This window comes from Anolis sagrei, chromosome 7 (assembly GCF_037176765.1).
Source record: "Anolis sagrei isolate rAnoSag1 chromosome 7, rAnoSag1.mat, whole genome shotgun sequence".
NCBI classification, from domain to species: Eukaryota; Metazoa; Chordata; class Lepidosauria; order Squamata; family Dactyloidae; genus Anolis; species Anolis sagrei.
This window is the reverse complement of record NC_090027.1, coordinates 20,430,820-20,455,811: the sequence shown is the minus strand read 5'-3', so window position 1 is coordinate 20,455,811 and position 24,992 is coordinate 20,430,820. Positions and strand designations below refer to the sequence as shown.

Genomic DNA, 24,992 nt, shown 5'->3' with positions numbered 1-24,992 from the left:
AAATGAAGTGCAACAAGACAGAATGGGGGACAAGGCCTGAATCGACAGCAGGACGTGTGGGAAAAGATCTGGGAGCCCTCGTGGGGAGGAAGGGAAACATGAGCCAGGAATGTCATGCGGCTGCTCAAAAAGCCAATGGGATTTTGGCCTGCATCAAGAGGAGTCTCGTGCCCAGATCCAGTGAAGTCATGCTCCCCGTGCTCTATTTTATTCTACCTTGGTCAGACCACTTTACCTGGAGTCACACTGTGTCCTATTCTGGGCACTGAAATTGAAGAGAGATGTTGACTATAAGCTGGAAGGTGTCCAGAGGAAGCGGGAGACTCAAAGGATCCAGGGTATGGAGAACAAGTCCTATGAGGACAGAGCAGTTGAAAGAGCTGGGCATTTTTAGCCTACAGAAGAGAAGGCCGAGAAGAGACAGGATGAGGGCCAAGGAACAAGAGGTGAGGGGAATGTGTCATAGGGAGGAGGGAGCAAGCTTGTTTTCTGTTGCCCTGGAGACTAGGTCACAATGGAGCAATGGCTTCAAACTACAGGAATAATGATGATGATGATGATGATTATGATGATGATACTTTATTTATACTCTGCTACCATCTCCCCAAGGGGAGTCGGGGTGGCTTACATGAGGCCAAGCCCGAAAATACATACATTAGTAAATTAACATAGCAATAAACAAGGAAAATAAATTAAAAAAATACAATACAAAACCATTATAAATAACATATCAGCAATACAAGACATTTAAAACACAAGGATCCAACACTAAGAGCAGGGCCAAGTCTAAAAGATTAAAAATTTTAAACACTGGATGTGATAGCAATAAAATGAGTCTGAATAGAGGTTTTAGAGGGTGAGGTAGAGTTGATTGCCCTAACAAGTAGAATCAAGTGCTTCAGAGGATATTTTGCAGAGAATTGGTCATATCAGGAAATTATTGGTCTTTCGATCAGGTAAGGCACATTGGAACAACCAAGTTCTCAAGCTCCTCCTAAAGACTGCCAATGTGGGGGCTTGCCTAATATCCTTAGGGAGCGGGTTCCAGAGTCAAGGGACCACCACAGAAAAGGCTCTCTCCCCCATCCCTACCAGTTGCACCTGCAAAGGGGGCGGGAGCAAGATAAGGGCCTCTCTGATGATCGAAGAGATTGCGTGGGTTCATAAATGGAAATGCGGTCACGCAGGTAGACGGGTCCCAAATTGTTCAGGGCTTTGTAGGTAAGAACCTGCACCTTGAATTGGGACCGGAAAATGAACGGCAGCCAGTGGCGCTCCTTAAACAGGAGGATTGACCGCTTCTCGTAATTCGCTCCAGCTAGCAATCTGGCTGTTGTCTGTTGGACCAATTGAAATTTCTGGGCCGTCTTCAAGGGCAGCCTCATGTAGAGTGCATTGCAATAGTCCAATCTGGAAGGAGATTCCATTTGAACATGAGGAAGAACTTCGTAACAGTGAGAGCTGTTCAGCAGTGGAACTCTCTCTCTTCCTCGGAGTGTGGTGGAGGCTTTTCAACAGAAGCTGAATGGTCATCTGTTGGGAGTGTTTTGAATGCAATGTTCCTGCTTCTTGGCAAAATGAGGTTGGACTAGATGGTCTCTTACAACTCTAGAAATCTATTATTCTGCTTCTAACAGACGGTACAGGGTGACAAAGGCAAGGACAAACAGACTGAGAGGGAGCTTTTATCCTAGAAATATGTTGTACTCCATGGTTTCGCATTGATGTGGCATTGGAGGATGTGCCTTAGCGATTAGAACGTAGAGGAACAGGTGTGTTGTTTTTGTGACATGTGCTGGGGAAGGCATTTAATTTAGCGCAATAGCGCAATGACAATAAAGCTATTCTAAGTATTCATGTATATACTCGGTGTTGCTTGAGTGCCATTGGGACCCCTGCCTGCCTACTTTCTCCCTTCTCCATCTCTGAGAAGCCTTTCCTCACAATGACTTACTTTTGTCATCTGGCAGACAGTACACGGTGACAAAGGCAAGGACAAACAGATCGAGAAGAAGCTTTTATCCTAGAGCTGTGGCTGTGTTGAACTCTATGGCTTCACATTGACGTGGCATTGGGGTGTGTGTGGTGGTGGTGGGAGTGTGGAGGGACTGGGATCTTGTTTTGTGGTGTGTGCTGGGGAAAACATTTAATTTTGTTGTAGAATAGCACAATGGTAATATAGCTGTTCTATGAGGATGTATTTCCAATTTGGGTCTCGTTGAGGATGCCGCCCTGAACTTGCTCTTATGATTTCAGGGAAGCCTCCGGAAAAGCTTGGCAGTTCGGTGGAGAACCTGATCCCCGGTTTCCAGCCAGCACCGCCCGCCACAACCCAGGCCGATGCCTTTGGTCCCTCTCCCCTTGCACCTGTGCCAGGTAAGCCCACTCCATGCAGGGCCTTCCGATGGTGTCAACAAGGTCCCGTGCCTGTCTTTGTGAGGCCTTCTTTGTGCCTGATCTCCACGCCGAGAATTCTTTTCCAACTTCTCAGCCTTGAAACCTGCCTCCGCTTCAAAGGCTTTTGATTTGTGACGCTTGTGCCTTTGCTTGGTTGCTTTGTCAGTTTCCTTCCTGTTTAGTGCCGTGGTGCGATGGATTTGATTTATCACCTGCTTGTTTGCATTGCTTTATAAACTGCTGTGCCGTTTTGGGACCACTAGTGTAAAAAACAGTTTTAGCAGCAACAATAAATAGAAGAGTGAAATTACATCTCAGCCGATGGAAGATATATAGTTAGGACTTCACAGATTTGGGGACTGCAGTCAGCCCCTCATCTTGGCAGGCTTTTCTTTTGCAGATTCAATTACACTATGGAAACACATTTGAAAATATTTCTGTTCCTGGTTTGAAAGTGTTGTTTTCTGGCACTTCCTTTAAAAGTCATTGTTCTACTCCAGGAACTTTGTTTTTGTGACTGGCACAAACTAGGTTGAATTGGTTCAGACTCTATAATGAGATTCATGGGAGAACTATTGCAAATTGTGCTATAGCAGGGAGTCCCTCCTGCAGAAACAAACTTTCTCCATGTTTTTATGATTGAACCAATTATGAAATGACATTGATAACCCAGGAACAAAAATTGTGTTACATAGTGTTATTTATGGAGTTTAGGAATATGGTCTCTATGGAATCTCTAGGTCTTTAGTGCAACTCTGTGATCAAACTTCCAGCAGAAGTTGAGTCATACTAAAGTTTTTGGAAAATGGAAATCTCCTCAACCGTTTTGGAGATTTTATGATCGTTGGAAAGACATTTTTTTTGTTGTGTCAGGAGCGACTTGAGAAACTGTAAGTCGCTTCTGGTGTGAGAGAATTGGCTGTCTGCAAGGACGTTGCCCAGGGGATGCCTGGATGATTTGATGTTTTTATCATCCTTGTGGGAGACTTCTCTCATGTCCCCGCATGAGGAGCTGGAGCTGATAGAGGGAGCTCATCCGCTTCTCCCGGATTCGAACCTGCAACCTGTTGGTCTTCAGTCCACAAGGGTTTAACCCACTGCGCCACCAGGTTAAACATCGGGCTAACCATTTATTATTTATTTATTTATTTAAAAGTTTTGTATACCGACCTTCTCACCTCTCTAGAGGGACTCAGACCGATTTCCAACCATAATATCACATACAGTCAATAAAACATCATAATTCATATTACAATAAGACATTAAAACAGCAATTACATTCAATAACTACAATGGTCAGTCGTCACACTAAAATCGTTGTTCATCATCCTCCTTCCATATCTCAGGATATTGGCTCACTCGTTGAATGCCTGTCTCCATAACCACGTCTTCACCTGTTTCCTAAATGTCGGGATAGAATGGGCAGTTCTGATCTCCAATGGGAGAGAGTTCCAGAGTCGAGGGACCACCACCGAGAAGGCCCTGTCCCTCGTCCCCACCAGACGTGCTTGCGAGGCCGGTGGGACCGAGAGCAGGGCCTCTCCAGACAATCTTAATAATCTTGATGGTTCATAGGGGAGAATACGTTCGGAGAGGTAAACAGGGCCGGAGTCGTTTAGGGCTTTATAGGTTAACACCAGCACTTTGAATTGTGCTCGGAAGCTAATTGGCAGCCAGCGGAGCCGGTGTAACAGCGGAGTGGTGTGCTCCCTGTACCCAGCACCCGTTAGTAGTCTAGCTGCCGAGCGTTGGACTAGCATGACCTTGTTAGAAGTCACAACCTTTTGAAAGATAATGACATAACCTTTTGGTAAAAGCTTGGCCTGTTGGGAAAATTCATATATTAACCAAAGACCCTCCTTGTAAATGTACAGCAGAGTAACTTAGCAACAGCAGCATGAACCCAACACCAGTAGCCCAAAAACACACAGGCCAATGTTATCTCTTCCATAGGAAGCTTTTCTTTATAGCAAAACAATATGGTTGCACTATTTACAAGAACACATATAAAGTTCTTTGCTTCCACGCTTGGCTCCTTTCTCATGCAGATAAAAAGCTTTGCTCTCACAGAGACTCTTCTCACACTAAACTTACACAGGAGCTTCACACAGTAGGTTTTACACACAGCAACCTTCACACTGGAGCTTCACACATGAGGCCTTCAACTTGGGGCTTCTGTCACTGAATCCTTCTCGCATCAGGCCACACACTGAGGCCTCTCACACACTGAGGCCTACTAACACTGAGGCTACTAACACACTGAGGCCCTTCTCTCACAGACTGAGGGTTACTAACACTGAGGGCTTTTAAGCTACAGACACGCCTGCTTATATTGAACTGCAGCTTTTGCCGAGTCATTGTTCCATTTTACCCTTTCAGTGCTTGACTCACATTTTTGTAATTTAAAAAGCCTAGTTAATTTTTAATATTTCTCATCTCATCTCATCTTTAATTACTTATTAATTGCTCTCCATCCGAGATGCTCCAGGCGATTTACACTGCAGAAATTGCACAGGATAAAACACATACATACAAATATTAAAATTAACATGAGTCAAATGCTCCAGTAAAAAGCCAGGCCTTAAGCACCAGGACAAAATGCCCCAAGTCGCGCATGGCTCTCAAATAGGGAGGCAAGGAATTCCACAAGGCAGGGGCAGAAATAGGGAAGGCCCTGCGTCTGGTGCTTTCCAAGTGCACTTCCCTAGGACCCGGTATATAGAGCAGATCGCGTTGGGATGGTTGTGGCGACCTCCGATGATGGTAGAAGGAGAGACGGTCTCTAAGATACAATGGACCCTGGCCATATAAAGTTTTAAAGGTCAGGACCAGCATCTTATATAAACCATGATACTCAATTGGGAGCCAGTGTAGATGCCGCAGCACTGGTGTTATATGGCATTTCATGTGTGTTTTTGTGAGTAACCTGGCTGCAGCATTCTGGACAATAAGGAGCTTTCGGGTCATAGAAATAGCAAGGCCAACATACAAGGCGTTGCAATAGTCCAGCCTAGATGTGACCGTGGCATGGATGACTGTTGCCAGAGCCTCATCCTACAGGTAAGGTGCCAGTTGCCTCGCTTGTCGTAGATGGAAAAAGGCCTGTTTGCTGGCAGCAGCGACCTGATATTTCTGACAAATCTCACTATCAAGTGTTTTTTGTGAATCTTGGAAATATATTTTGAGATCAAAAAATGGCTTTCTTTACTGTCCAGGGCAGGGATAAGGTAGCCATACTAGCAGACTCCAGCTCAACTCCTTTTGAGTGCATGTGGCTCTGTGTCGCATTTCCTCTCCTGTGCTTTGCTTTGCGTTGACATCTTTCTCTCCTCTCTTCCTTTTCTTTTTCTCTCGCTTCCTCCCTTTCCTTCCGACTTCTCCCTTCCTTGGCTTCGTTTCCAGCTGAAAAAACTAAAGACATCTTGGACTCCAGCCCTCCGCTGCTGGCGGTCGCTGACCCTTTCATTCCTCTTCCTCTTCCGCTGTCAGAGACGCCAGGTAACTGCGACATTATGCCTCTGTGGGGAGAAAGGATTTGCATTAGGGATGGGGATTGTGGACGTATTTGGGGGTTTTAGCATGCGCTGTTATCCACGACAACCCTTCCAGGTTACGTCGGTAAGTTCACGTTCTGCTGTTGCTTGCATACAATCCACGGAGTCTCCTCACACTGAGGTGGATCAAGTAGTCCTATATTTCAGGGCCAAACACTGTTTCTTTTGTAAAATGTGAATCTCCATAACCGTTTGTGAAATGGAATCTTTGAAAGGAATGACCTTGTTGGAAATCATAACCTTTTGCAAAGTATGATCTTCATGAGAAGAGTTAAAAACTTGCTTGAGTCAACCTTCTCCTTAGTAATAAAAATCCACTAGCATTCATACAAGGCAATTAGGTTTTTCGGCTGTTAGACTGAAATACTTGGATATATCTTTGAACTGTTAGGTAGAAATATATGCCAATGCACAAAAAACATATATAGCAGCGTTTCAGAAGTGTTATTTCAGTTGCGTCAAAAACATTTACTCTCCCTTTAAAAAATCTTGGTTTAAGTTATGCTCTCAAGAGACCAAAAATGACGTAGCCTTCATTAAAATAACATAGTTGGTTTACTCACAGACTTCATGTATTCAGCATACAGGTACATTGCATATCAACCCAGTTACAGATAGATTTGAAGTAGTTTATCTGTTTAGATAACACAGGGCATCCTTCTTATAATCTTAACAGGCCACATCTAAAGCAACTTTTTTTACACTCTCCAACTTTAGTACCAAAAAGGTTACAAATCGGTTTTGGTCAACTTTAGATTCAGTTTGGTGATTTGGGGTGCTTACTCAGAAAATTGCATTGGATAGACCACATCAGCTCTAGTTTCTGATACAGAACATATTTTATCTGTGAGCAAGCCATCTGCTTGCTCACAGAAAACCGTATTTAATCATCTAGAGCTGATGTGGTCTACGCAATGCAATTTTCTGAATCAGCATCCCTAATTATCCCAGGAACAGGCACAAAAACGAAGACACCAAGGAAAACAAATTTTGGTTTTGGTTGGGCTGTGTTATGATTTGTGGGTTTTGTTAATGCACGTGTAAAAAAAAGAAGAAGGGGAGGGTGCTGAGTTTGAAAGAAATACAAAATGTGGACGCAAGACCCAAGAAACTGTCCCTTACGACTTTCTCTTGCCTCCCCTCCACGGGCACAGGGCCACAAGGAAGGGAGTGTGGTCTGTGGGGTGTTGCAACAGTGTAGTAACAGTGAGGCCGCAGATCATATTTTAGTTCTTGCAGACCACTGTGATCCATGGAACAACTGCCATAAAGGTTTTAAAAATGTTTCGGGGACCATTTTTTTGGTTTTGGGGACCACTTGGTGGTCCACAGGCCACTGGATGGGAACCACTGATCTAAGGCATCTGTTTGGTCTGAGAGTCTAATAGCATCTGAAAGTCTATTGGCTTCTATCCTCTCTAAGAGTCTAATGGCTTCTGCAGTCTTAACAGTCTAGTGGTGTCTCTCTTCTAAATTGGAGTCTGAGATCAGAGCAGTCTCAGATCTGATCACATGGTGTGCAACCCCTCCCACAACATAAAGTTAAGGAAAACTGCAAACCAATACACACATATATAATACAGGAAGTATTCTGAATTATATACAAACAAATAACCAGTGGAAGCTTGAAGGAAGTTGCTATTTCCAACAGTTTCATCATGCTTATTTTCAGCCCTTGAAAGCCTAAAGTGATGCCAATTATTATAATTATTATTATATTATTATATTTTTATACCCTGCTTTATTTTTCCTGACTCAAAGCAGCCAAGCTGCTGCAGAATAATATAATAATAATAATAATAATAATAATAATAATAATAATAATGGTAGTGGAAAATGAACATGCAAAAATACTGTGGGACTTTTGAATCCAGAATGACAAAGTTTTGGAACACAATACATCAGACATCACGATTGTGGAAAAGAAAAAAGTTTGGATTATTGATATCGCCATACCAGGTCACAGTTGCATTGAGGAAAAACAACAGGAAAAACTCAGCCGTTATCAGGACTTCAAAATCGAACTGCAAAGACTCTGGCATCAACCAGTACAGGTGGTCCCAGTGGTCATTGGCACACTGGGATCAGTGCGCAGATCCCAGTAAGGTGGCCTTTTGCAGTTGACAGATCCTGATTTTGTCAATGTTTATTGTTTCCAAATGCCGGCTGAGATCTTTTGGCACGGCACCCAGTGGTCGTTGGCACACTGGGTGCCATGCCAAAAGACCTCAGCCGGCATTTGGAAACAATAAACATCGACAAAATCACGATCTGTCAACTGCAAAAGGCCACCTTGGATCTGTGCGCATCCTTCGAAAATACATCACACAGTCCTAGACGCTTGGGAAGTATTTGACTTGTGATTTTGTGATACGAAATCCAGCATATAGATCTCGTTTGCTGTGACATACTGTGTTTTTGTGTCAGTAAAATAATAATAATAATAATAATAATAATTTTACTTCTTACCTGCTGCCTCTCTTTGTGTCTCAAAATGGGTCACAGCCCAGTCAAAACACACAAGCATTGTAAAAATTCTATAAACTGGCCGCATAGGCCTCCTTCCGGAAGAGATGGGTCTTGAGGTGGGTTTTACATTCTGACATATTGGAGCTCTTCTTTTGGCAGGTCGTTCCACAGTCTTAGCACCACTCTAATTGCCAGGTCTCAAATGCAGTTGGGATGATCAGAGTTGTACTTCTCTGCCAAAGCATGGCTGACCAAACCCAGGATTGGATAGCACATTGTGCCGCATGAAAGGGCCTGTTCCTTGATGCATTTCTTCCCCAGATCTCGCCTCAGTTCAGAATTCTTCCTTTCCGTTTGGTTCCTTCCTTACCTGGCATTTTCCTTCCTCAGCCAATCTCCAAAGGAAAGGCCTGTGCTGCTGCCTCCTTTATTGACCTCCTTGCCCTTTTCTCTCTTTCCAAAGGCAAAGAGTGAGTAACGGGCCCAAAAGCGCCTGCTTCCCTTTTGCCTGTTCTAACTCGCACCCCGTTGGTTGCTCCAATTGCACTTTTCCTTCCTCCTAATTACAGATTTTTGCTGCAGCCATTAACATACTATTCATACCTTGGTGTAACCAGCCTGAAAGTACTGATAGCATGGAGTGTTTGGAAGAGGCGCAAGTTTCGGCAGGACAGGATCTTAAAGGCCATTTGCTTAAAACAGGTCCTCTTCCTTTGCCTGCCTCTATTGAACTTTTGCCTGTAGAAAGAGTTGTGTTTTTTGCTCTTTCTTTCGCACATATAAACACGAAGAAAGAAGCAAGATGATAGTGGAGTCCATGTGAGTGGAATGGTGGATCCACTCTGGGATTTAACCTGAAATGTGATGAGCTCTTTCACTCCAAATGGGTCCCGCACTCCACAAGAAGCATGTGGAAATCCTGTGAATTAATTCAATCGCGTTTGGTTATATCCATGATTTCAGGGGACTGCAAACCAGGTGGGAACATGGCGTCCCTTGAGAACAAGGAGAGGCCTGTTTGGAGATCCTAGAACAGGCATGCGCAAACCCCAGCCCTTCAGCGTTTTGGACTCCAACTCCCACAGTTCCTTTCTGCATCTTGTGCCACAAGCATTCCCCTAGCTGAGTTTTATCCATTTTGGCTGTTGTCTCTGGTGTCCTCTGTGTAACCTGACATGGTGGTTATTGGAGTGGTCCAGCATTTCTGTGTTCTCCAATCATATGCTGTGTCCAGGTTGGTTCATCAGGTGTTCTGCTATGGCTGACTTCTCTGGTTGGATCAGTCTTCAGTGCCTTTCATGTTCCTTGATTCATGCCTGGACAATGCTGCTGTGCTTGGTGGTCCCTACGTAGACTTCTTGTCCACAGCTGCATGGTATATGGTAGACTTCTGCAGAGGTGAGAGGATCCCTCTTGTCTTTTGCTGAACATAGCATTTGTTGGATTTTCTTAGTGAGTCTGGGTTAAACCCTTGTGCCGGCAGGACTGAAGACAGACAAGTCGCAGGTTCGAATCCAGGGAGAGCGCAGATGAGCTCCCTCTGTCAGCTCCAGCTCCCCATGCAGGGACATGAGAGAAGCCCCCCCTCAAGGATGGTTAAACATCAAACATCCGGGTAACGTCCCCTGGGCAACATCCTTGTAGACAGCCAATTCTCTCACACCGGAAGCAACTTGCAGTTTTCTCAAGTCACTCCTGATATGTAAAAAGTGGGTCTGTAGATCGTTTGTAGGTTGTGTGTCTTCACCAGCTTCTCTCTGCGGTCTGTGGTTCACCATAAAAACCACAATGTCAGACTATACAGAGGAGAAGCCATTGAAATTTCCCAAGAAGCACGTGGATAATTTCAACAGAAAGGAGGAAACCATGAAAATGAACCAAATCTGGCTAACAGTATTTAAAAAACTATAAAATCAGGACAGTAAACAAAGAAGAACACCCGGAAAACAGGGCAATTCTAGATAGGAAACACTCTGGGTTAACAAAGACCTCCCCCAGGCAGGAAGCAGCCAGGCTTTGAAGCCGCAAGGCCATTCAGTGCTAAACAAGCTGGCCAGTTGCAACATTCACACTTGCCTCCAACAGACAAGAGTTCTTTCTCCCACCCTGGACATCATTCCACAGATTTATAAACCTCCCTTGCCTAGTTTCCAACAGACCTCACAACCACTGAGGATGCCTGCCGTAAATGCCAGGAAATAATGCTTTTGAAACACTGCCATACAGCCTGTGATACCGCTTCTCTCATATCCCGCACGAGAAGCTGGAGCTCACAGATGGGAGCTCGCCCCACCTCATGGATTCGAACTGCTGACCTTCAGGTCAGCACGAGGGTTTCACCCATGGCGCCACCGTGGCCAAGTTACCTAATGGAAGGAAATAATGAAGTTTATTTAAAAGTTTATTAAAAAATGGAGCCTCGCATTTGCACAGAAAGGAAGACACGTCTCGCAGGCCTATAGCGTGTATGTATATATGTGTGTGTGTGTGTGTGTGTATGTGTGTGTATATATATATATATATAGGAATTGTGGGAGTTGAAGTCCAAAACACCTGGAGGGAGGGCTAAAGTTTGCCCATGCCTGATCTAAAAGCAGAGAGTTGGAAGGGGTCCCTTAGAGGCCATCTAGTCCCACTCTTTGCTCAATGCTAGAGCATCTCAGGCCTCTTCTAATGGAGCTTTATGCCCATTCAAAATGCTGTTTCTACTCTTTCTGCCTGCCTTTTCCAGTTGGTAGCTTCTCTCTCTCTTAATGGGCTCTCTTAATTGGCACGAGGAAATTTGCACACAGCTGCTGGGGCCATTGAAAGCCCTTTTCTTTGTGCAAAACTAGCTAATTACAGACCTCCAGGAATATCGTTTGCATAATACCTCATTCATTTGGGCTTTTTTGCAACAGGACAAAAGGCAAACAGTTTCTCGCTGGAGGGATGAGGGTCAGAAGTACGAAATCAAGGTGTTTTGTAGGGAAACAGTCAAGAGTCGCTCTCTCCCAGACAAAGCAATGCACCTCATCCTCTTTTGGCACAAGGGCAAAGACGGCTGTGATGGATGGATTGAAGAAACAGTGGGCTTTCAAGCTTTTGGGGGGCGGGGGATGGAGCATGGATGTTTGCGGAACAGTCCTGCTGTCGAGCTCCTCCGTCAAGAAGTGAATTAAAATGTAACTTTCCCATCGTGGTCAACTGTGAATCACACATCGTGGTCAACTGTGAATTGCAAGAATCAGCAATTCTTTTTCCCCTGCTCATAAAGCACGCATTCAGACGAAGTACCAGATTTTTCCTTGTTTGTCTGTCCCCCAGGCACAACAAATGTAACGAAAGGCCAACGTTGTCTGAATAGCTTACTGAGCATGAGGCACAGTGCTTAAAGGCCAAAGCGGCCGCCATGATGGTCGAAAGGAGAATACGTATATACTCAAGTATAAGCCGACCCGAATATAAGCCGAGGGACCTAATTTTACTACAAAAAACTGGGAAAACGTATTGACTCGAGTATAAGCAGAGGGTGAGAAAATGTAGCTGCTACTGGTAATCGTCAGTAGGTTAAATGAGTTGTTGTAGGTTTTTCCGGGCTATATGGCCATGTTCTGGAGGCAATTTTTCTCCTGACGTTTCGCCTGCATCTATGGCAAGCATCCTCAGAGGTAGTGAGGTCTCTGAGGATGCTTGCTATAGATGCAGGCGAAACGTCAGGAGAAAAATTGCCTCCAGAACATGGCCATATAGCCCAGAAAAACCTACAACAACCCAGTGATTCCGGCCATGAAAGCCTTCGACAATACAGTAGGTCAAATGTTTTTGAGTATTTACACAAAACTCTAATTTGAGATAAGACTGCCCAACTCTGATTCAACCATTATTCTAACCTCCTTCAATGTAAATGTACTTACCTATTACCTATAATGATAGAATGAAATAATAACTGTAATAACATGTAATAAAAAAAATAATAGAGTAAATAATGGAAATTTAATAATAGTAATAATAATAATAAAGTAATAAATGTAATAATAACAATAATAGAGTAAAATAATAAATGCAATCAATATAATAATACAGTAAAATAATGTAAATGTAGTAATAATAGAGTAAAATAATAAATGTAATAATACTAATAGAGTAAAATAATACATGTAATACAAATAATACTAATTGCAGAGTAAAATAATAAATAACCTTGACTCAAGTATAAGCGGAGGGGATTTTTTTCAGCTTAAAAAAGGGGCTGAAAAACTAGGCTTATACTCGAGTATATACAGTACTTAAAGTTAGAAATTCAGCAAACAGACTCAAGTCAGAGTGGGGAAAGTCAGAGAGCGATAGACATTCCGGTTTAGTCAGTCAGGCAGTCCAAAAAAGCTAGTCACACAAACAAAGTTTCTCAGCTGCTGACAGAGCTGCAGATGAAGAGAACTGAGGTGGTTGCCCTGCTCACTGGCTTATACTTATACTCACGAAGGGAGACTGGGCGGGGCTAACCACCAGAAAGGTTTTCAAATCTATCTAGAACAGTGGTTCTCAGCCTGGGGTCTCCAGATGTTTTTGGCCTTCAACTCCCAGAAATCCTAACAGCTGATAAACTGACTGGGATTTCTGTGAATTGTAGGCCAAAAACATCTGGGGACCCCAGGTTGAGAACCACTCATCTAGAAGGTTCCGAAGCTGTCTGCTCCAGCACAGAAACTACCATATGTGCGAATTCACAGGTGACCACTCGGGAAACTACGGTTACAGGTAAGCAACCTATATTTACCCAAGTTCTAACTGGATTGGAACAGACTCAAAGTTTAGCTAATACATCAAGGAAAAAGGTCTTTTCATTTCCTCCCGAGAAAAGGTGATGTGTAGAAATTAATTCACAATCCTAGATTTTTCTGCTGCTGCGTGCCACAAAGACAAAATTTCTGGAGTCACACCACTACTCTGAAAGTAAGAGCCACACAATGAAAAAGGATTCAACACTTTCAAACCAGGAACAGAAAAAAAATCCTCACAACCTCAGAGGATGCCCTTCCAAAGATGCAAGCGAAACGTCAGGATAGAATGCTTCTGGAGCATGGCCAGACAGCCCGGAAAACTCACAGCAACCCAGAAAAAATAATCACATTTTGTTACCTACAGTGTTATTCCTGTCTGCTGTGTGTTTTGAAGTAGTTGTGTGCAACTAAACATATGATTCACCTTTCAAGGTGCATATTCTACACTGCTTGAGCCTGCTTTTCCTATCACGGTTCAATGCTATGGAATCATGGCAGGCGAAGTATCATAAGATTTTAAGCCTTCTCTGCTGAAGAATGCTGTGGCTTCGACAACTTCCAGGATTCCCTAGCATTGCGCCGTGGCAGTAAAAGGGGTGCCAAGCTGCATTAATTCCGCAGTGTAGATGCACCTTGAATGGAGTCGCATGGTCTGGTTGTTGTGGAGCATTAACTAAAGTGTGTGGAAGCATGCAGAGCACAGGCCTTGAACGTGTGATATATGTCGGTTCAAATTGAAGATGAGCCTGGTCCCTGGATCCTGGGAAGTCTTCTCACCCTTTCCCCAATTTTTTAAAGCATGATTTAAAGACTGGTGAGACAAGTCTCTAATGCAAACCCCTTTTAGGGTATGTTGTCATTGTCAAATGAATGCGTTTGGATCCTATGTGAACCTGGAAGCTGTGGTTTTACAAGTTTTTCCGTCTTCCATATGGAGCTGGTGCCTCACCGAACGACAACTCCCATAGTATTGAGCCGAGACAGTGTTGTTAACGCTTTCATTCTACAGTGTGGGCGCCCCCTTAGTTGTGAAATGCCTTTTCTTTAATGGATGTTCTTGGTTTCCCCCTCCCTTCTTCCTGTTTGACGCTCTTCCTCTCTGCTTCCTCCCTCCCTGCTTTCCTTCTGGGCCGTCAGAGAAACTGATTGAGGGCCTCAAATCTCCCGAACCTGCTCTTCTGCTCCCCGACATTCTGCCTCTTGCTGACCCCTTCGGTTGCGCCTCTGACGCCGTGAATGGTAACCACCCCAAGGCCTTCCTGGGGGTTTTCTCTCCTGCATGCCCAGCCCTCCCCAGCTGCCTTCAGTTTGCAACCAGGCCCTCCTTGGACCCTCTGAAATGAGAAAGTATAGCAAGAGAGGACTTCATTGTGGACCCATTCTGGGGGAAATCTCAGAGGAAGGTGGGCTTGGGATTCAGGAAGATTTGTTGTGCATCTCACTTTGGGAGAAAAAGCCTTAATCCTGACTCTCCTGCCACTGCGTAAACTTGTCTAGAGCCGTGGTTCTCAACCTGGGGTCCCCAGATGTTTTTGGCCTACAACTCCCAGAAATCCCAGCCAGTTTACCAGCTGTTAGGATTTCTGGAAGTTGAAGGCCAAAAACATCTGGGGACCTCAGGTTGAGAACCACTGCTCTAGAGGCAGAGAAGAGCCTCGTGGTGCTCCCTTCTCAAAGCAAAGGGGAATAAAGCACACTAAAGACTGCTGGGAAGAAGTGGCAAGTGTCTTTCTGTCTGTCTGTCTATCTGTCTCTCTCTCTTTCTTTTCCCCCACCCCTTCCTTCCTTGCTTTCCCTTCCTTCCTTTTTTCCCTTCCTTCCTTCTTCCCTTCTCTTCCTTCCTACCCCCTCCTTCCTTCCTTCTCTCTTCTCTGTCTTTCTTTCCCTCCCTCCTACCTCCTTCCCTCTCCTTCTCCCTCCCTGTTTCCCTCTCCTTCTCCACCTCCACTTTCTCCATCTTCTCCTTCTACTCCATCTCCATCTTCTCTTTCTCCATCTTCTTCTTTTCTTTCTCCATCTTCACGTTCTCCATATACACCTTCTCCACCTACTCCATCTCCATATTCCTGTTCTCCTTCTCCATCTCCACCATCTCCACCTGCTTCTTCATCTCCACTTCCTAGATCTTCACGTTCTCAATCTCCACCTTCTCCTTCTCTTTCTCCATCTTCTCTTTCTCCTCTTTCTCCACCATCTCCATCTACATCTTCTTCTTCACTTTCTCCATCTTCACTTTCTCCATCTCCATCTCCATCTCCACCTTCTCCATCATCTTCTCCTTCTCCATATTCCCGTTCTCCTTCTCCATCTTCACCACCTCCATCCACTTCTTTATATCCACCTCCTCTATCTTCACTTTCTCCATCTCCACCTTCTCCATCTCCTTCTCTTTCTCCATCTCCACCTTCTCCATCATCACTTTCTCCATCTCCATCTTTTCCTCATAGAATCATAGAATCCTAGAACTGGAAGAGACCTCATGGGCCATCCAGTCCAACCCCATTCTGGCAAGAAGCAAGAAAATTGCATTCAAAGCACCCTCAATAGATGGCCATCCGCCTCTGTTTCAAAGCCTCCATAGAAGGAGCCTCCACTCCGGGGCAGAGAGTTCCACTGCTGAATAGCTCTCACCATTAGGAAGTTCTTCCTCGTGTTCAGATGGAATCTCCTTTCCTGTAGTTTGAGGCCATTGCTCTGCATCCCAGTCCCCAAGGCAGCAGAAAAGAAGCCTGCTCCCTTCTTCCCCTCACCTCTTGATCCATGGACCTCATCATGTCTCCTCTCAGCCTTTTCTTCTGCATTATAAACATGACCAGCTCTTTCAGCCGCTCTGTCCTCATGGGGCTTGTTCTCCAGACCCTTGATCCTTTGAGTCTCTCTCTTCCTCTAGACACATTCTAGCTTAGGGTCAACATCTCCCTTCAGTTGCAGTGCCCAGAATGGGACAGTGTGGTTCCAGGTAACGTGATCTGACCAAGGCAGAATAGAATAGAGGGGGAGTAGGACTTCCCTGGGTCTAGGCGCGGGACTCCTCTTGATGCAGGCCAAAATCCTATTGACTTTTTTTTGCTGCTGCATAACATTCCCAGCTCCTGTTCCCTTTCTTCCCCACGAGGACTCAAAGATCTTTTCCCCACATCCTGCTGTTGAGCCAGGCATCACCCCCCATTCTGTCTCTTCGCATTTCATTTTTTCTGCCTAAGTGGTGTCTCTTGCATTTATCCCTGTTGAACTTGATTTTGTTAGTTTTGGCCCATAATCTCTCTCACCTGTTAAGATAGTTTTGAATTTGGTTCCTCTCTTCTGGAGTATTGGCTCTCCCTCCCCATTTGGTGTCTGTTGTCTGCAAACTTGATAATCATGCCTTCTAGCCCTTCATCTCAGTCATTAATAAAGAACTGGGCTCAGGGTGAAACCCCCCTCCATCTCCAACTTCTCCATGTCCATCTCCACCTCCTTTTCCATCTCTACCTTCTCCATCTCCATCTCCACCTTCTCCAGCTCCACCCTCTCCATCCTTCCTCTCCTCTCTCTTTTCCTCTCTCTCTTCTTCTTCCTTCCTTCCTTTCCCTGCTCCTAACTGTTGGCTTCTGCTCTCTCCTCTTTTGCCTCTGGAAAGGAAAAGCCGACCTGGCGGGGGCCGCAGAGAGCCTCATCCCGGGCCTGGAGGCCCCCAGCGGCCAGCAGCGCGTCTCCTCCTCGCAGACCGACTCTGTGGCTTCCAACAGAGCAGGTGGGTGGGAGGAGAAAAGGGGGCTCCAAAGGGCAGCTGTGCCCATGGTTCACTTGGAGGGTGGGTGAGTGGATGGGTGTAAGGGATCCTCTCCTGTCTGCTTGCTTTGTGCTTTCGCTTCTTCTTTCGGCCCCCACGTCCTTCGGGGAGACGTCCCCAACCTCATCACATAAACAGGAAGCCATGGATAAAACCCAACCTTTTGAATCCTGTGATCACCCTAGACAGGTTTTAATAATCAAATCCACAAAAGTTTATGGCCCGATCATACATGCATTTCATGCACTTATGGCCGGCACTCCTTCTTTTTGGTTTTCACGTGCAAATGTTTCTGCAGCAGTATTCCCCCCAGAGCCCTTTCAGTTAACACTATGTATCACAGTTTTTGTTCCTGGGTTATAAATGCCATTTCCTAGTTTGTTCAATAATAATAATAATAATAATAATAGTAGTAGTAGTAGTAGTAGTAGTAATAGTAGTGGTAGTGGTAGTAAATGTATTACAATCAACAGATCAGATAAAATACAAACAAGTAGAACTGAACAAATATTATTAATTACAAAACTATATAAAATAGATATTATTAAATGCAGGTAAATTTTCCTTAAGTTTATGATGTCTTTTTTGGCGACAAGCGAGTGCTGCGGCATAAAATCAGACCACTTTAATTGTTACCATTGAATTCTGATCTGCTAGCAACCGTGTCTGTAAAACGCCTCAGGTCTGATCTATCATAAAAGTATGGTAAAAAGTTTATTAAACTGCAAAGATTTTGCTTTTTGCGGGAGGGAGACACTTCAGCACACTTTGTTCTAGTTTCTCATCATCGAGTCTCAACCAATTCAACATCTGAGTTCCTGTGAGTTTTCTGCGCTGTATGGCCATGTTCCAGAAGCACATGGCCATACAGTCCAGAAAACCCATAGCAACCCGGTGATTCCGGCCATGAAAACCTTCAACAACACAATTCAACATTGTTTGTGGCCACAAAAACAAAGTTTCTGGAGTAGAACAACTGCTTTTGAAGTCAGGACCGCACAATTAAACAGGAAATAACACTTTCGAACCAGGAATAGAACATATTTCAAATTTTGTTGCATAGTGCTATTTAAAAGAAGAGTGGGGAGGTTGGCCGCTAGCCATTTTTATGATCAGTGATGAGGAATGGCAGAAAAAAAGAACACGGCTGAGATAAATGACACTGACTAGGACTATTAGGTGGAGATGGGAATTTTTAAAATATCAATATACGTGAGATATGGACAGGGAAATTTGATGGAATAACACCTTTTTCATTTTTGTTAACCTGGGTAGAGTCTGGAAGCAGTTAAATAAATGGAGTTGTATACAAGAAGATAACGGTGCAGATTTTGTTTTGTAGTGTAATCACATCCACAGAAGTTAAACTGTTATATCCCAGAGCAGTCCAATAATATTATCAAACAGTTTATTGAAGAATATATAAAAGCAAAGCAATAAAAATGGTAAAAACAATATAGTCCAAAGATGTGAAATAGTCCATTAACTTCAAGGTATAAAGGTAGAATACAAAATCCAAGGATGCAAAATCTGGATAAAAAAGACAGCATGAATATCCAATACACAGAACTCCAGAATAATTATTTAGACTTGGAAACGGGAACTTGGCTGACTTGAAACATGAAACTAGAAATTCCCTTGATAAAAGCTTGATGCAAGATGTTCTTTGAAACACCAACATTGCCCAGACTGATCTAAAACCTTTTCCACGTCTCATATAAAGCTTTTCCTGTCTCATAAACTGTCAAGAAATCATTTACAACTAGATAAGGGTCTCTTCGCTAATAGGCGCAATGATCTTCAGTGAGCTTGGGAATTTGCTCTAAGTTTATAGAAGATTGGTCTTCTATCTCCTGGCTCATTAACCTCTTCACCTAACAATTCACCTTCAGAAGCCAGTTCCCTAGAGAAAGGCTGCTCTGAGCCCCCTTCAGGGATGTGGCCTTCAGACTCTGCAAGAGAAACACAATGTTAGTTTTCAAGACTTGAAAGCTCAGGCCTTTCAACAAGGCTAGGACTTGAAATCTCAGGCCCAGCAAAACCATCATCCCCAGTGACATCAGACACAATCATTGGCTGAACTAAAACATAAACCCACAAATGCGAAGGGCCGACTGTACATACAGTTCATTCATTTATGGACCTCCTCTGAGTTTTCATCTTGTAGTCCAGGCATGGGCAAACCCAGGTCCATGGGCTCTTTGTGGTCTTGTCTACGGCCCAGGCCTGGCCCCCAGCTGGGTGGCATAGCCCCCAAAACGCACATCGCTGCGCAGAGCTCTCCAGAGAGCTGTGCTCAGTCATGTGTAAGCCCTCCTCTTTGCAGGAGGATGACTGGGCCACTATCTCCTCCTGCAAAGAGCAGTGCCTTCACATGCAGCTGTGCAGGGCTCTCCCAAGGCTCACCTTCACAAGAGGACATGTTGGACAGGAGCACCCTGCAGGTACACATAGCTGTGCTGGGCTCTTCTAAGAGCCTCTCATAACCACGTGTAAGCTCCCCTTTCCAGGAGGACATGGCAGGCCACCACCTCCTCCCACAGAAAGGATCACCCTGCAGGTACATGCACCAACTCCCCCCCCCCCCCAGCCCAGCATGCGGTCCCTTTTCTGAAAAGTTTGCCCATACCTGTTGTATCCTCACTTGGTTATGGCGGTTATGTGTGCCAAGTCTGCCCTGGTCCTTCACTTGTGAGGGTCGCAGTGGCCTGTGGAAGTGGGAGCCAGTCAGAAAGCTGCCACATACCCACATCTCCATATACATACAACAATGTAAAATTTAAAACAAGTTAAAATCATAAGTATTAGCCAATTCTGTAATTAAAACCCCAATAAAATATATTAAGAAACCCCTGATAATATGTAACTAAGTCGAAGGGCCTTCCTAACATCTCACCTGCAGTGTTTCTGCAGCAAAATCCACCCTCCCCTGGGCCAACTGTACATACATTTCATGCGTTTATGAACCTCCTCTCCTTATTTTTGAGTTTTTATCTTGCAGCCTCACTTGAAATGTTCCTGTAGCAAATCCCCCTGCCCTCAAGAGCCCTGTTCAGTTAATCGAAGGTCAATGTCTCCTAGTCCCCAAACATCAAACACACAAAGGTTGGAGCTGTTTGTCATTCAGAGCCCTCTCCTTCCCTGCCTGCAACATGGGGCTCTTTTCTAATGCTGCCTTGGTTTCCCCTTTGTGTTGTGTTTTGGGTGGTCCAAGGGCTTCCTTGACCACCCAAGGGTCCTGCTGACCTGCAATTCTTCTTCTCTGTACTGTTTCTTGGGCCTGTCGCTTTCTCCCTGGTGGTGACCAGACTCTCTGACCGGAGAGGACTCCCTCCTGGACTGCTCTCTGCTCTCCAACCCAGCTACCGACCTCCTGGAGGAGTTTGCGCCTTTGGCCCTGCCGCCCCAGGCTCACAAAGGTACGGCAACGGCCCTTGGGGTTCGCTCTGTGGGTTGGTTGGTTAGTTGGTTAGAAGTATGGAAAGGAGAGACTGGAAACAGAGACAATTGAGACCGAGAGAAAATGCTCAAGGGGAAGGGTGCGTCGGCGAGGGAGGTTGCTAGGCTTGGTAAGAATTGACCTGCAAAGGGATCTTGCAGCATCTCAGACACAAAGTTGATTTGACACACACTTTTGTAGACTTAAGGGTGTATCTACACCACAGACTTGATGCAGTTTGACGTCGTGTTAATTGCCGTGAATCATCTTCTTCTCCACCTTCTCCTTTTCCATCTCTACCTGGGAGCCTGAGAGTTGCTGCCAATAATAATAATAATAACAATAATAATGGGAAGTGTTCGACTTGTGATTTTTGATACGCAATCCAGCATAGAGATCTCGTTTACTGTGACATACTGTGATTTTGTGTCAGTAAAATAATAATAATAATAATAATAATAATAATAATAATAATAATAACAACAACAACAACAACACACCAGATATAATGGTGGTGGAAAAAAAACATGTTTTCATTATCGGCCAATGGTTCCCTACCCTTTTTTGTTTTACACATAATAAATAAATTCATCATCATTGTCATCATCACCATCATCTAAATGATTCCTCTAATATCCCAGGCCCTTGAGAAGAGCCTAATATTCAGAGATGAAGCCCAGACGCTTGGACCTAATGTGCATGTGTACATTGTACATGTAATAATAATAATAATAATTAATAATGATGTGTATATGTACATGTAATGATAATAATAGTGTTGTTATGTACACAAAATAAATTTATCATCCTCATTTAATGATACTTCTAATATCCCAGGCCCTTTGAGAGAACCCGATTTTCAGAGATGAATCCCAGACCCTTGGACCTCATGTGCATATGTGCTGTGTTGTTACGTACATGTAATAATAATAGCACCTACAAAAACAACAACAATAACAATAATAATTGAGCCATGGTGCTTAATTAGTGGTGCCAAACTGCATTCATTCTCCAATGTAGATGCACCCTAAGCCTACTTCCTCCGCAGCCTTGATAGGCAGACTGTGTGTGCAAATAGCCACCAAATTGCACAGGTCTCCAAACAGAAAGTTTAAAAAAAGGATTAAAAACGTTGTGTTGTTTTGGTTGGACTCTTTTTCAAACCTTTTGTCTTCTGAAAAAAACAACAACATGGTACTATCTTAATTCTATCTCAATAATTACTTTGTGTGTGTGTTTTAATTATATTGTTGTTTTGAATTTTGACACACTTTTGGAGACAAGTGGGATATAATTACCGGTAAATAGAGTCTTGGGAGAAAAGCAGGATATTAATAATAATTGCCATCACAAAGTAATTGTTATAAGCCTGCTTGAACCCCAGGGCTGTCAATCATCATCTTCATCTTCATCCACATCCTTGCAATCTACAAGAGTTTTGGACCATCATGATTAGGAGTCTGTTCAGTTATCTATTATTCTTATGGTCACTATGGTTATGGCTACATGGAAAATGTTTCCTACAGTCGTGGCATAGGGAATCTGGTTAGTCTGAACGTGAAAGGAACCATCCTTTCATGTTACTGAGAATCCAAAATAGGTTCCTGGTCTTGGATAGCAGCTCTAAGGTTTTCAATAGGAGTGGATTCAGTGCTTAACTGGCCACAAAATCACCAGCCAAATCGAGCAGAAGTCCGCTCTTCTGTGCAAAGATTTGTCTTGAATGACCAGAAAATCCATCCTATGTTCTCCTTACAAAGGCCTTTGGAGCAAGCTGTGGTTTGCCCATCTCATCCGCCAAATCAAGACAAAAATGGTTGACCTGTTTTTGCAAAAACGGCGCCTCTTGACCGATGCGGCAACCGTCTTATTCTCCCCTTTCTCTTGCACTTTTCAAATGGCCTGGGCACAAAAGACCCAGTCTCCTCATCACGTCTGCATGAATCAGTAAAATATTGTTTGCATTTTCATAAAGCTCCAATTTGCTTAGCCAAACGAAAGCATCAAAGGGAGCCTGGTTAAGTTTTTTCCTCTTGTGTGGGATGAACCTTTGTATCCATAAAAGTGACATTGCAGGACTTTGCGTAGACATGTGAATATGAATATCTGGCCTCTATAGTGTGCTGAGTGCAGTGTAGCCAGGGCTCTGTATGAGTTTATGGGAAGAAATAGCAGGGAAAAGATGCAGGATTGATGCTCTGGTGAGATGGAAAAGAAGGTAAAAGCTCATTTTTATTGTTCCTCCTCCTTGTCTTGCCTTTTTCCCTTATTGGGAATGTGGGCATCGGATAAGAGCGTCGGATAAGACAAAATGTTGGATAAGCGAAGGTTGGATAAGCGAGACTCTATGTAATAATACCTCTATACAATATTTATATACAATAATTATTTATTTATTTATTCATTTATTTACTTTGCTTATATACCGCTGTATCTCAAGCCCGAAGGCGACTCACGGCGGTTCACAAACAGTAAAAACAGTAGAAACAGCAGTGGTTCCATACAACATATAACAATTGACTTAACACATTATCCATAAATTACCAATAAGCAATTACAATGCACAATTATTACAAAAAACAACCGTACCCAATCTTCTCATCATCCAAGCGTAGTCCAGGTTCGTCGTCCATTGTTCCATTCCTATGTTCCATTACCAGATTGCACTAAATTACTCAAACGCCTGCACAAACATCCAGGTCTTCACCTTTTTGCGGAATACCATTAGAGATGGTGCTAGTCTAATGTCCGTAGGAAGGGCGTTCCACAGCCGAGGAGCCACCACCGAGAAGGCCCTATCTCTCGTCCCCGCCAGCCGAGCTTGAGAAGCAGGCGGGATCGAGAGCAGGGTCTCCCCGGAAGATCTCAAACTCCTGGTGGGTTCATAGGCAGTGATGCGGTCAGATAGGTAGCTTGGGCCGGAACCGTTTAGGGCTTTAAAGGCCAACGCCAGCACTTTGAATTCAGCCCGGTAGCAGATCGGTAGCCAGTGGAGTTGGCGCAACAGGGGGGTTGTATCCTCCCTGCGCTCCGCTCCTGTTAAAATCATGGCTGCCGAGCGTTGGACTAGTTGGAGCTTCCGAGCTGTCTTCAAAGGCAACCCCACGTAGAGAGCGTTGCAGTAGTCTAAACGGGATGTAACCAGAGCGTGGACTACCGTGGCCAAGTCAGACTTCCCAAGGTATGGGCGCAGCTGGTGCACAAGCTTTAGCTGTGCAAATGCTTCCCTGGTCACCGCCGAAACCTGGGGTTTCAGGCTCAGCGATGAGTCCAGGGTCACACCCAAGCTGCGAACCTGCATCTTCAGGGGGAGTGCGGCCCCATCCAACACAGGCTGTAACCCTATGCTCTGTTCAGCCTTGCGACTGACCAGGAGTACCTCTGTCTTGTCTGGATTCAATTTCAATTTGTTCGCCCTCATCCAGACCGTCACAGCGGCCAAGCACCGGTTCAGGACCTGGACAGCCTCCTTAGTAGCAGGTGGAAAGGAGTGACAGAGTTGGACATCATCCGCGTACAGATGACACCGTACCCCGAAACTCCAGATGATCTCCCCCAGCGGCTTCACGTAGATGTTAAACAACATGGGAGACAATATTAATAATACCTCTATATAATATTTATATCTCTATAGAAATAGTGATGCTTCCTCCAACATATCTAACATACAGTTTCCGCACAGGCGTGGTATAGAACCGTCACTCACTTCTCAACTCTGTGTTTATTTTTTCTTTGCAGTCCCTCTCCAAATGTTTGCTGTTTTGAGAAGGACTACAGAGCAAAATATAGAGAGGCTGTTTGGGTTTGCTGTAGGGGAAAGGCTGCTTATAAGGGAATAGATTGGCCCCGGTCGTCCATGACGTTGTTCAGCTGTTGTTGCCCTATGTGGGTGGGCGCCTTAAGAGGATAGGAAATGCCCGTTGCCTCTTTCCTCCTTGACCCTCAGTAGCAGAAAGGAGATGACCATCTTGCAGGCTGGTCCTCTGGGCAAATTGCACAGTTGTTTCCGCAGACAACAATTTGGAAGCCACTTCTTTCCTCTCATAAGGAGAGGCACTAACCAACCGCTGCACCCCTGGGCCGCTTTCTCTCTGTCCTGTTGCTTCTTTGGCCCCTTTGACACCTTGTTTATGATTTTGTATTCATATCCTGCTTTCCTCTCCTGCCTTCCTTTTTGCTCTTTAACACACACCCCCCCCCCACCTTCCGCCTAACATGCCTCCGATGATTTCTAACCGGCTTTTCTCTGTTCTATCTTTTTGCTCCTTTTGTTGTTTTCCACTTGGGTTCTCCCTCCTCCCCTCCCTCGCTCCCTCAACGCTGCAGAAGATACTAACCTGATCTCGGGCTTTGATGTCCCGGAGGGCTCTGAGAAAGTGGCCGAAGATGAGTTTGACCCCATCCCTGTGTTGATATCCAAAAATGCACAAGGTAAGCAGGGCAAGGAGGCAGCCATCCTCCATCTGCCTTTCTGTCCCAAATCCCAAACCAGAGACAGCGGAGATCTCTGCGCTGCATGCAAGGCTCTATATCCTCCAGCTTCCTGAGTTTTGGCAGCACTCAAATCACCCTCCCCTGTCCTATCTTTTTCTGAGAAG

At 44.5% G+C, this 24,992-nt stretch overlaps 1 protein-coding gene across 4 annotated transcripts in view; it reads left to right on the top strand.

Annotated features, from left to right (window-relative positions):
- Window positions 1-24,992, top strand: part of AAK1 (AP2 associated kinase 1) — a 108,526-nt gene that overhangs the window by 67,304 nt on the left and 16,230 nt on the right. The window contains exons 16-21 of one of the 4 annotated variants that reach the window (XM_067470710.1): window positions 2,257-2,376; window positions 5,800-5,895; window positions 14,321-14,422; window positions 16,803-16,916; window positions 20,264-20,374; window positions 24,721-24,825. In XM_067470710.1, coding sequence (XP_067326811.1) covers window positions 2,257-2,376; window positions 5,800-5,895; window positions 14,321-14,422; window positions 16,803-16,916; window positions 20,264-20,374; window positions 24,721-24,825 — 648 coding nt within the window. The remainder of the gene's footprint in view (window positions 1-2,256; window positions 2,377-5,799; window positions 5,896-14,320; window positions 14,423-16,802; window positions 16,917-20,263; window positions 20,375-24,720; window positions 24,826-24,992) is intronic. The other 3 variants (XM_067470707.1, XM_067470708.1, XM_067470709.1) reach the window with 3 other exon arrangements.